The sequence below is a fragment of the Nyctibius grandis genome, assembly GCF_013368605.1.
Source record: "Nyctibius grandis isolate bNycGra1 chromosome 34 unlocalized genomic scaffold, bNycGra1.pri SUPER_34_unloc_2, whole genome shotgun sequence".
Classification (NCBI taxonomy): domain Eukaryota; kingdom Metazoa; phylum Chordata; class Aves; order Nyctibiiformes; family Nyctibiidae; genus Nyctibius; species Nyctibius grandis.
In genome coordinates, this window is record NW_027167469.1 from 68,409 (window position 1) to 81,070 (window position 12,662).

Below are 12,662 nucleotides of genomic sequence, written 5' to 3' on the forward strand. Positions count from 1 at the left end.
GTCACTGAGAAGAGCCTGGCTCCATCCTCTTGACACTTGCTCTTTACATATTTATAAACATTAATGAGGTCACCCCTCAGTCTCCTCTTCTCCAAGCTAAAGAGACCCAGCTCCCTCAGCCTCTCCTCATAAGGGAGATGTTCCACTCCCTTCATCATCTTCGTGGCTCTGCGCTGGACTCTCTCTAGCAGTTCCCTGTCCTTCTTGAACTGAGGGGCCCAGAACTGGACACAATACTCCAGATGCAGCCTCACCAGGGCAGAGTAGAGGGGGAGGAGAACCTCTCTCGACCTACTAACCACACCCCTTCTAATACACCCCAGGATGCCATTGGCCTTCTTGGCCACAAGGGCACACTGCTGGCTCATGGTCATCCTGTTGTCCACTAAGACCCCCAGGTCCCAGGCATGGGCTGATCCAGACTCCCTCTGTGTGACCTCTTACACCACAAACGTTACTGTTTGAGTGAGACATCTTTTTCCTCACCTCCAGTCTGAACCTTCCAAGTTGCATTTTGTGGAGGTTTCCTTCTCTTCCCACTACCAAGAAAAGCTCCATCATCTCTGAAACCACCCTTGAAGCAGGTGCAGTCTACCCCTGTAGTGCCCTGAGGGTCCACTTCACCAGGCTAAAGAAGCCCAGGGCCCTGAGGCTCTCCTCAGAGGCCCCAAATCCCATCCTGACAGGTCTCATCTAGAACCTCTCCAGTTCCTCCCCATTCCTCCAGACTTGGGAGCCCCATGCCCAGACACACTAGTCTAGCTGTGGCCACATCAGTGCTGAGTCAGGGGGGATGATAACTCTCTTTCTGGGTGGCCAAACTCCTCCTCATGCAGCCCTGTATGCAGTTGGCCTTATTAACTTTGAGCATTCACCACTCACTGCTATGGCATCCCTCGTAACGCCCAGGCCTTTCTCCTCAGGGTCACTCCTGAGCTGTTCAGGTCCCAGCCTGCCCTCATGTCTGGGGTTATTCTGCTCCCAAAAAAGGACTTTCAACTTCTCCTTGTAAAACTTCATGAGGCTTCTATTGCCAAATCCGAGACTTTCTTAAGGTCCCCCTGCAGTGAGGCTCTCTTTTGACAGCTGTTAATGTGTACGTACAGATGGCCCAAAAAAGTTGTGGTGCCTCTGACAAGATAACAGCATGAGGAACTGCAGGACACTCCAGATAATAAAAGGAGGTACTAGTTTAATGGAACTGCTGACTAAGGTAGGAAATGCAATGGCGACAAGCTCAGAAACCCCAAATGAATGTACAAGGAAGCCAAACAAGGGTTGGGGAGGAAAGAGAAAAGAGACGTGACCTGTTTACATAGGAGGGTACAAGGATGGTCAACAGGAAGAAATTGTGAGAGGAAAAAAGGAAAGGAAAAGTGAAGCAAAGGAAACAATCAGGTACCCCCAAACAGCCCTGCATGTGTACTACAACGCCTGGAGTCAGACAAGGAAGTCACAGATCGCCTGATAAAACTTCTCTCTGACTGACATCAAAGATCACTGGGAACCTGAGTGCTTTCCCTCCCATCATAAAGGAAAGATCAGTTGTGGATAGAAATGCAGAATCATTCATGCTGGAAGGGACCTCAGCAGGGTCAGCTATGGGGTCAGAGCAATTTGCTCGGGGCTTTATTCATTTTGGGCTTGAAAATCTCCAAGGATGGAGATGACATAAGGTCTCTGGAAAATCTGCTCCAGTGCTTGACCATCTTCACAGAATGTTAGGGACTGGAAGGGACCTCGAAAGATCATTTAGTCCAATCCCTCTGCCGGAGCAGGATTACCTAGATCATGTCACACAGGAATGCGACCAGGCGGGTTTTGAATGTCTCCAGAGAAGGAGACTCCACAACCTCTCTGGGCAGCCTGTTCCAGTGTTCAGTTACCCTCACTGTATAGAAATTTTTCCTCATATTTATGTGGAACCTCCTGTGTTCCAGCTTGCACCCATTGCCCCTTGTCCTGTCAAGGGATGTCACTGAGAAGAGCCTGGCTCCATCCTCATGACACTTGCTCTTTACATATTTATAAACATTAATGAGGTCACCCCTCAGTCTTCTCCAAGCTAAAGAGACCCAGCTCCCTCAGCCTCTCCTCATAAGGGAGATGTTCCACTCCCTTAATCATCTTCGTGGCTCTGCGCTGGACTCTCTCTAGCAGTTCCCTGTCATTCTTGAACTGAGGGGCCCAGAACTGGACACAATATTCCAGATGCGGCCTCACCAGGGCAGAGCAGAAGGGGAAGAGAACCTCTCTTGACCTACTAACCACACCACACCCAGGATGCCATTGGCCTTCTTGGCCACAAGGGCACATTGATGAGGAGAAAGTTTTTCCTCCCTTGTTTCAGCTGATGCACATTGGCCCTCATCCTCCCATCATGCACAACAGGGAAGAGCCTGGCTCCATTTCCTTGCTGATATCCTGGAAGCTGTGGGAAGGCTGTGATACAGTTTTTCCAAAGGTTTTTCCTCTCCTGGCTTTGCACCTTTGCAGCAAAGGCAGACAACGGCATGTTGGGCTGAGGGGTTGGTGGAGGTCATCCTTCCTCTCTACTCAGCACTGCTACAATTTGTCTTGCTCGCTGCCCTCAGGGTTTTCTGCTATAACACCTCACTCGCACTGCAGTGAAATCTGCCCTCCACATCTTCCACCAGTCCTGCCTTGTCTCCTTGTGAAAACCAGATCCAGGAGAGCATTCTTAACATGTTGGAGCAGGGATCACCTTCCACCTACCCTCTGATTTCTTTTAGCAGAGGTCCTTTGTCTTCAAAGTCCCCAGTGATTATCAGGGCCTAAAATTGTGTCCCTTCCTCCAGCTGCCTAGAGCACCTCATGCTCTTCCCAACCTTCTTCGGGGAGTTCAGTGATCCTGACCCAAAGACCATTGTATGTCAAGGAGTCAGTGATCCATGTAACAGTAAACCTGAGCAGACCCAGGCCTGTGCTGTGATGGGCTCTATGTACAACTTGGCCTTCAGGCTGTGTTGTGGAGATCGTATTGCTGGGCTGCAGCATAAATCTGATTGTAATGAAATGTCTGTAGGAATCTCCCACTCAGTACCAGTGATCAGCCCAACTGCATGTCCTTACCTTTATCTAAAACTGCCACAACTACTTCACATGTGAACAGCCTCTTTTGGGGGAGCAGAAATGATGACTTGAACTTTTTCCTCATAAGAAAACACTGGAAGTGATCACAGGAGCAAAATGCAATAACCCTTCTACAGATGGGATCTGCAAGACTTGCTGCATGATCTGACCAGACAGAAGTAACCTCACCATGATCTTGCAAGCCACGTGCCTGCTGCTGACCTTTCAGCTTCTCAGATACACACAACCAAACCATGGTGCTGCTGTCCCATCAGGTACTCAGAAGGAAAGGATGTGACAGCCCATATCCAAGCCCTCTTCCTGGATGGGCCTACCAGGTACCTAGCGAAAGGGATTCCCACAATCAATGTGCCAACCACGTGCCTTCTGCTGCCCTGTCAGAGACACTGGCAGGTGTGAACCTAAAAGCCCATATCGCAGCCCTGAGTCAAGGGCTGACCTATCAGCTGCTTCAGAAAGAAGTGACCTCACAGGCCCTTTCCTAGCCATGTTCCTGCTGCTGGCCTATCAACTCGAGACAGCAGTGACCTCACAGCTGTCTTCACAGTCTCGTGCCTCCTGCTGTCCCATGAGATCCTGAGGCACAACTGACCTCACCATAGCATTCCCACCCATCTCCTCCTTGTGGCCTGTGAGCTGATCAGATGCAGATCAACTCACATTCCTCTTGCAATGCTGTGGGACTGCTCTGGGACCTCACAATCCCCCTCCTGCCCCAGGGGGCCAAACAGCTTATGTTAGTGTTACGAGAGGGTTGAAGGTGAGGTTTTTAGAGCATGAGAAGGAGGGCTTTGTGGGTGTCCTGGTTTGGGTTGGGACAGAGTTAATTTTCTTCCTAGCAGTTGGCATAGTGCTTTGGATTTAGGATGAGAAGAATGTTGATAACACACTGATGTTTTAGTTGTTGCTAAGTAATGCTTATACTGAGTCGAGGACTTTTCAGTTTCCCACGCTCTGCCAGGCGAGGAGGCGCACAAGGATCTGGGAGAGGAGCACAGCCAGGACAGCTGATCCAAACTGACCAAAGGGCTATTCCATACCATAGGACGTCATGTTCAGTATATAAAGTGGGGGGAGTTGGCTGGGGGGGATCGCTGCTTGGGAGGTAGCTGGGCATCGGTTAGTGGGTGCTGAGAAATTGTGCTGTCCATCATTTTTTTTGTTGTATTCTTTTAGTATTATTGTTAGCATTTCCTGGAGTGTATGGAAGATAAGTTCTTGACACAACTGGTGAGTGGGCCAACTAGAGAAGGCACCCTACTGGACCTCTGTTTTGCGCACAGAGAAGGACTTGTCAGGTCCTTCAACCAATAAGGATGGTTGGACACCATCTTTGGCATAGCGATCATGAAATTATAGTGTTCTATTCTTGGAAAAGTAAGGAAGGGGGTCAGCAGAACTGCTACCTTAGACTTCCAGAGGGCAGACTTCAGCCTGTTTAGAAGTCTGGTTGAGAGAGTCCCTTGGGTGGCAGTCCTGAAGGGCAAAGGGGTCCAGGAAGGCTGGACAGTCTTCAAGAAAGAAATCTTAAAAGCCCAGGAGCAGGTCACGCCCTTGTGCTGAAAAACGAGCAGGCGGGTGAGGAAGAAGAGCAGCCTGGCTGAACAGAGAGCTTTGGCTGGAACTCAGAAGAAAAAGGAGAGTTTGCGTGCTTTGGAAGAAGGGCAGACCACTCAGTAGAACTACAAGGATGTCGTGAGTCTGTGAAGGGAAAAAATTAGAAGGGTCAAAGCCCAACTAGAACTTAATCTGGCTACTTCCATAAAAGGAAATAAAAAATGTTTCTATAAATAAATAACCAGCAAGAGGAGGGCCGAGGAGAATCTCCATCCTTTATTGGATGCGGGGGAAAATATAGTGAAAAAGGATGAGGAAAAGGCTGAGGTGCTTAATGCCTTCTTCGCCTCAGTCTTTAGTAGTAAGATGAGTTGTTCTCTGGGTACTCAGCCTGGAGGTGAGCTGGAGGACAGGGACGGGGAGCAGAGTGAAGCCCCCATAATCCAAAGGGAAATGGTTACAGACTTGCAGTGCCACTTAGACACACACAGGTCTATGGAGCCGAATGGGATCCACCCAAGGGTACTGAGAGAGCTGGCGGAAGTGCTCACCAAGCCACTTTCCATCACTTATCAGCAGTCCTGGCTAACCAGGGAGGTCCCAGGTGACTGGAAATTAACAAATGTGATGCCCATCTACAAGAAGGGCAGAAGGAGGATCCAGGGAACTACAGGACTGTGAGTCTGACCTCGGTGCCAGGGAAGATTATAGAGCAGATCATCTTGAGTGCCATCATGGAGCACGTACAGGACAACCAGGCGATCAGGCCCAGTCAGCATGGGTTTATGAAAGGCAGGTCACGCTTGACTAACCTGATTTCCTTCTATGACAAGGCGACCCACTGACTGGATGAGGGAAAGGCTGTGGATGTTGTCTACCTAGACTTTAGTAAAGCCTTTGACACTGTCTGCCATAGCACTCTCCTGGAGAAACTGACTGCTCATGGCTTGGATGGGCATACGCTTCATTGGGCAAAAAAACTGTCTGGATGGCCAGGTCCAAAGAGTTGTCGTGATGGAGTTAAATCCAGTTGGCAGCCAGTCACAAGTGGTGTTCCCGAGGGCTCAGTATTGGGACCAGTTCTCTTTAACATCTTTATCAACGATCTGGATGAGGGGATCAAGTGCACCCTCAGTATGTTCGCAGATGACACCAAGTTGGGCGGGAGTGTTGATCTGCGTGAGGGCAGGAAGAATCTGCAGAGGGATCTGTACAGGCTGGATTGATGGGCTGAGGCGAACTGTATGAGGTTCAAGAAGACTCAACGTTGGGTCCTGTACTTGGGGCACAACAACCCCATGCACTGCTACAGGCTTGGGGAAGAGCGGCTGGAAAGCTGTCTGGTGGAAAAGGACCTGGGGGTGTTGATTGATGGCTGCCTGAATATTAGGCAGCAATGTGCCCAGGTGGCCAGGAAGGCCACCAGCATCCTGGCTTGTATCAGCACTAGTGTGGCCAGCAGGACTAGGGAAGTGATCGTCCCCCTGTACTTGGCACTGGTGAGGCCACTCCTCGAATGCTGTGTTCAGTTTTGGGCCCCTCACTACAAGAAAGACCTTGAGGTGATGATGAAAATCCAAAGAGCAACGAAGCTGGAGAAGGGCCTGAAGCACAAATCTTATGAGGAGCAGCTGAGAGAAGTGAGGGGTTTAGCCTGGAGAAAAGGAGGCTGAGGGGAGACCTTATCACTCTCTTATCACGTTTGCAGACACACGGGAGCTGCAGCTCTTGCACTTCTGGCTCTTCCTGGGCATCTACCTGGCTGCCCTCCTGGGAAACGGCCTCATCATCACCTCTGTAGCCTGCGAACACCTCTTCCACACCCCCATGTACTTCTTCCTCCTCAACCTCTCCCTCCTTGACCTGGGCTCCATCTCAGTCACTGTCCCTAAATCCATGGCTAATTCCCTCTGGGACAGCAGAGACATCTCCTACGCAGGATGTGCTGCCCAGGTCTTTCTGTTTGTCTTTTTCATTTCAGCAGAGTATTGTCTTCTCACCATCATGGCCTATGACCGCTACGTGGCCATCTGCAAACCCCTGCACTATGGGACCCTCATGAGCATCAGAACTTGTGTCCACATGGCAGCAGCTGCCTGGGCCAGTGGGTTTCTCAATGCTCTGCTGCACACGGCCAATACGTTTTCCATACCCCTCTGCCATGGCAATGCTGTGGACCAGTTCTTCTGTGAAATCCCCCACATCCTCAAGCTCTCCTGCTCAGATACCTACCTCAGGGAAGCTGGGCTTGTCATGTTTAGTACTTTTGTATTTTGGTGGTGTTTTGTTTTCATTTTGCTGTCCTATGTACAGATCTTCAGGGCCGTGCTGAGGATCCCCTCTCAGCAGGGACGGCACAAAGGTTTTTCCACGTGCCTCCCTCACCCGGCCATGGTCTCCTTGTTTATTAGCACTGGCACATTCACCTACTTGAAGCCCCCCTCCATGTCCTCCCGATCCCTGGATCTGGTGGTTGCAGTTCTGTACTTGGTGGTGCCTCCAGCAGTAAACCCCCTCATCTACAGCATGAGGAACCAGGACCTCAAGGAGTCCATCAAGAAAGTTATTTCAGGGATGGTTCTCAATACTGGTAAATTTTCCCTCACTCTTCAAGAATGACTCCCATGGTGCCCCATTGCAGGCCTTTCCTTTGTTTGCCATTTTATAATATTTTATCATTTTCTGTCTTATTCATCATTATTATTTTCCTACATAAATATCTGAATCCATCTTACTCGTCTTGACGAATAAACCTGCTGTGACTAACCTGGAGCTGATAAAAAAGTGTGTCTTTCACTGGGACAGAGTTGACACTCTTATTGCATCTCTGAAATAAAATGGGATCACCCCCAGTTACTGATGTTTGGGCTCTTTCAAAGTTGATGTCGACAACAAGGAATTTCACCCCAAAAAGGCCTATTTCTCCCTGGAATTGGAAGAGAAAATCTCATGGTCCTGTTGGTAGCTGTTAAGAGACCAAGGGTTGGATTTTGGACTCACTCAGGGGTGTGTGGTGACTGAGGAGATGGTGAATGGTCTGTGAGGTACATGCCCAGGGCTTTCTCAGGTATGACAGTGCAGAAGAAATTCTCCAGGAAAGTAATCTGGAGCTTCCTGGAGAGCCTTGGGGTTCTAGGGCGACAGTGTGTGCCTGGGGTAAGGGGTGAGTGAAGCTCCACTAAGTCAGAGATCACCAAAGGTGGAGTCACCAAAATGGAATGTGCTAAATACCAGTATCTGCAAGGAAAAAAATATGGACATACCAGAACATACTGTGAAAAGGCTTATTGTGTCAAATTCTTAGTGATAAATTAAAGGAGCAAAAAGTGAGTTAGGCAATGTGCTTATCTTACAGGACATTTGGGGGAGGACAATAAATCACACCTTGCTTGCAGATAATTAGCACTACAAAGACCAGCAGATAGCTGAGTTGCGGTTCATGTCCAGCTTTTCATCCACCAGTACCCCCAAGTCCTTCTCCTCAGGGCTGCTCTCAATCCCGTCATCCCCCAGCCTGTATTGATACAGGAGGTTTCCCCGACCCAGGTGCAGGACCTTGCACTTGGCCTTATTGAACCTCATGAGGTTCACATGGGCCCACTTCTCAAGCTTGTCCAAGTCCCACTGGATGGCATCCCGTCCCTCAGGCATGTCAACCGCACCACTCAGCTTGGCATCATCTGCAAACTTGCTGAAGGCGTACTTGATCCCACTGCCTGTGTCATTGATGAAGGTATCAATCAGGACACCACTTGTCACCAGTCTCCATCTGGACATTGAGCCGTTGACCGCTACCCTCCGGATGCGACCACCCAGCCAATTCCTCATTCACCACACAGTCCACCCATCAAATCCGTACCTCTCCAAGTTAGAGAGAAGGATGTTGTGAGGGACTGTGTCAAAGGCCTTAGAGAATTCCAGACAGATTACATCTGTAGCTCTTCCCTTGTCCACTGATGTAGTCACTCCATCATAGAAGGCCACTAGGTTGTTCAGGCAGGACTTGCCCTTGGTGAAGGCATGCTGGCTGTCTCGACTCACCTCCCTGTCCCCCATGTGCCTTATCATAGCTTCTAGGAGGATCTGTTCCATGATCTTCTCAGGCACAGAGGTGAGGCTGACAGGTCGGCAGTTCCCAGGGTCCTCCTTCTTACCCTTTTTAAAGATGGGTGCACTGTTTCCCTTTTTCCAGTCACCAGGGACTTCACCTGACTGCCATGGCTTTTCAAAATCATATAGAGTGTCTTGGCAAATACATCAGCCAGTTCCCTCAGGACTCTGGCATGCATCACCTCAGGTCCCCTAGACTTATGTAAGTTCAGGTTCCTCAGGTGGTCATACCTATAGAAGTCCTTCTTATTATTCTTTGTGTCCCTTGCCAAGGTCAGCTCCAGCTGCGCCTTGGCCTTCCTGACCACATCCCAACACAACCAGGCAGCGACCCTGTACCTCTTCCCAGGATACCTGTCCCTGCTTCCACTGCCTGTGCATTTCCTTCTTGACCTTTGACCACCAGGTTTTCACTCAGCCATGGTGGTCTCTTGCCATCCAGGAGGAAGAAGTGTGTTGTGAGAATATGTCAGGGTTGAAGGCCCTTGTGCATATCAGGGAACATGCAGATGATTCCATCTTGTGTGCTTGCCTCAGGCTAGGAGATGAAAATGCCCAATGCTGGAGGAGGCCGTGCTCAGTCAAGCCCCGTGAGCTGCATTTGCTCTTTTCCCCTCCTTCACTCTCGACACTTGGTGGGCCTCAGGAAACATCCCTTAGCCTCGATATTGCACGAACCTCCTGGAGTGAGGTTCCATAACTGCTGGGGAAGTGGAAAGGGTTTGTGATGCACATGGGAGTGGAGGGAGAGACTGATGTGTGTATAGCAGTCATTGTGTTAAAGACAGGAAGAAGGCTTGAATTAGAGGGGGAGGTGGGGTATCATGCTGAAGTGAAACATGTTCATTTTGATTTTTGAGGCAGCAGAAGGAGGACATGCATTTCAGGGCTGGAATATGGAGAGAAATAGCAGATTCAAGCAAGTCTATGGCTGTGACATCTTGGGTGCTAGAGGAGCATGAGCAGGGTGTGGGAAGAAGGCAGGTGTTGGGAAACTCACAGGCATTGGCAATTCCTCAGCTAACCACATCTTTTTGTTTGAAGCAACAGTGAGTGAGGACAGAGGGACATGAGTAAAGCTTAGGAGATCCCAGGGTCAGAGTGAGATGGTAAAATGGGGCAGCAGCTAAAGTCTGCAAGGAAACAAGCACAGGCATAAGACAATGTAGGACAGCCTGCAGTGGGGATGACCAAGGGCCTCAGTGCATCTGGGACAACCCCCTGCCAACAGAAATGAGGTCTTTGTCCTCTTGGCTATGGCTGCTCTCCCTTCCACTGAGGCCCATGAGAAGACACCAGTTCCTTACAGCCCCAGGGCCTTGTGGCCTCCTCACCCACACCCCATAGAGCCTGGCAGGTGTCCTGTTGCTGTCCTGCACTCAACATTCCACACCCTCATGTCACACTGCTCCCCAGAAGAGCCACGAACATCCTGTGAGGTAACAGAACCCCATTCCCAGGGGATGGGGGCCAGGGCTCGGCTGTCCTGCTTGGCAAAACACATTAAGGGCTTTCACAGCCACATTCCACATTGGATTTTCCTCCTGTCACCAGGGCCTCTGACTTCCTACTTCACCAGTCCCTAGGAACAGTCTCCTTGTCTGGTCATTCCTTACACGGTCTCTTCTCAGTGATGGTCCTCAGTGGGGCTTGCTGACATCCTCAGAACCTTGGAGGTTTGCTGCTGAATTTTACTTCTCCAGAGGCTTGTTCTCTCTCTCATGATCTTCAGTTCAGGAATTCAGTACCAGAGGGCTCATTAACATTCAAAACACCATAACAAGCCAAGCCTCTGGGAATAATTTTCCTTTAAGTCTTCAATTCCCATGTGTTTAACTAGAAAGCTTTCAGGAGTGTAGTCAAAGTGAAAATATTTTATTACTAAACAAACAGAAGAAAAGAATTTTTTGCTGTTTTCTTTTTTCCTGTTTACACGTTAGTTGATATCAGCAATCTCCAATTGATATTGATCCTGAGTATCTCCTAATGCAGTCTCAATAAATATGAAAATCAAGACCCCTTATGTCCAACAATCAACCCATCTTTGCCCCTACCCCCAACCCCACCATTTCCCACGTCAAACACCTGGCACTTAAAGCAGTCTTGTGCAAATCTGAGCTTCCTCCACTACAGACTGTAGCTACATGTTTCAGCCTGTTGACAGCAACTCCCACCTCTTTTCCTTGGAGAAAAAGATGCACACAGACAGAGAAGGATATTTCTTAATTGACAACAAATAAAAACAAAAGAAGGCATAGTTCAATAAAAAATAAAATTCATTCCTCTGCTGTATATTAACAACCACATTTACCTCCACTGAAGTCTACTTTCCACATCAGATAACCTTAGAAAACACCTTCTGTGTCAAGCACAGATGCCAAGATCCCCCCATACACTCCCTGCCCTGGACTCTGTCCATATCTGCTCTTTGCACACAGTGAGTCACAAGCAAAATTCACAAGTTCCCTCGATCCACTGATGGAAGAAAAGAGACCAAGTGAATGAAATGCTCTATTTTGCACAGCCAAATCTGCACTAATCCCAATATTTTTGGGGTACACGAACTTTATCAAGCATACTCTGCATCATCTACACGCACTCATGTTTTATTCACTGCAGGGTGAAGTACATGTGTCTCCAATGTAGGTGAAGGCAGGGATGAGAGTTATCTCCTCTAATGTTGGACACCTTACGTTCAATTGCCCAGGCTTCCCTTTCTAGTCAAGAGAAGGAAATCAGTTGTGTTAACTGAGATGCCTTGGGCTTCCCTGCCTGTCCACCAACTCCTCCTCCAGAAGTGCTCCTGTAGCTCCTGGGTCACATTTCCCAGTCCCACGTGGGGTCTTCAGTTACCTCAGGGTGTCTTGGAGTCAGTGCCCACTTCTGCGTGGACAATTGAATGATGTTAGATGTACGACAGCATATCAGTGTGGGCCTCCAAGTGCCAGTCCCCAAATGAGGCCCAGAGCACAGTGGTATCAAGAGGTCCACGTCACACCTAAGGCAAAAAAAATGTGACTCTATCTTCAAGAAGGGACAACAGGAGGACTCAGGGAATGACAGGTTGGTCAGCCTCACCTCAGGCCCTCCTTGAGGTGAAGGAGCAGCTCATCCTCTAAACTGTTTCCAGGTGCATGAACGACTATAATGTCATCAGGAGCAGTCAGCATGGCTTCACTAAGGCGAAGTCATTGTTAACTGACCCGATAACCTTCTCTAATTACATGCCTGGCTTGGTACATGAGGAGAGAAGAGTGGCTATTGTTTACCTGAATTTCAGAAATTCTTTTAACACTATCATCTCCCACAATATCCTCACAGAGAGGCTGTTAAAGTCTGGTCTGGATGAGAAGAAATTGAGGTGGACTGAAAACTGGCTGAAGGGGCAGACCCAGACAGTGGTGACCGGTGGCATGAAGTCTAACCGTCTACTGCTGGTTGTTCTCCTTCAGGGTCCTGCCTCCAGCCACAAAGGCCTGGGAGAAGACAGAGACAAAGAAGCCATTAAGTACCTCAGCCCTGTCTGCTCTTGCTCTAATGAGGTTCAGCAGCAGGCATACATTATACCTCTCCATTCTTTTACTCTTGATGAAATAGTGTCAGCTCATGTGGCTACCCTTACCCTCCCCTGCAAGTATCAAGTCTATGGGAGCTTCGGCTTTGGTATCATCCCTGCATACTTCAACAAGGTTTCTAAATTCCTCCTTTGCAGCTTCCCCTGCTTCCACCTTCTGTGTGCTGCTTTTTTGCCAGGGAACTCAGTCAGTTTATACCAGCAACCTCCTGAGATGGTTGCTTCTCTCCATGGCTATTCAAATAGATCATTCTTGTCTTTGGAGGAGGCTGCCCTGTAAGGCCTATCAGATTTCCTGAGCTCCTTC

The 12,662-nt window shown here is 49.1% G+C and overlaps 1 protein-coding gene across 1 annotated transcript; it reads left to right on the forward strand.

Moving 5' to 3' along the window:
* Positions 1-6,379: 6,379 nt before the first annotated feature.
* Positions 6,380-7,290, forward strand: LOC137677059 (olfactory receptor 14J1-like; the record flags this gene model as incomplete). Its single annotated transcript, XM_068424246.1, has 1 exon — positions 6,380-7,290. A coding segment is annotated over one exon (911 nt), but the record flags the coding sequence as incomplete, so codon positions are not given.
* Positions 7,291-12,662: the final 5,372 nt, after the last annotated feature.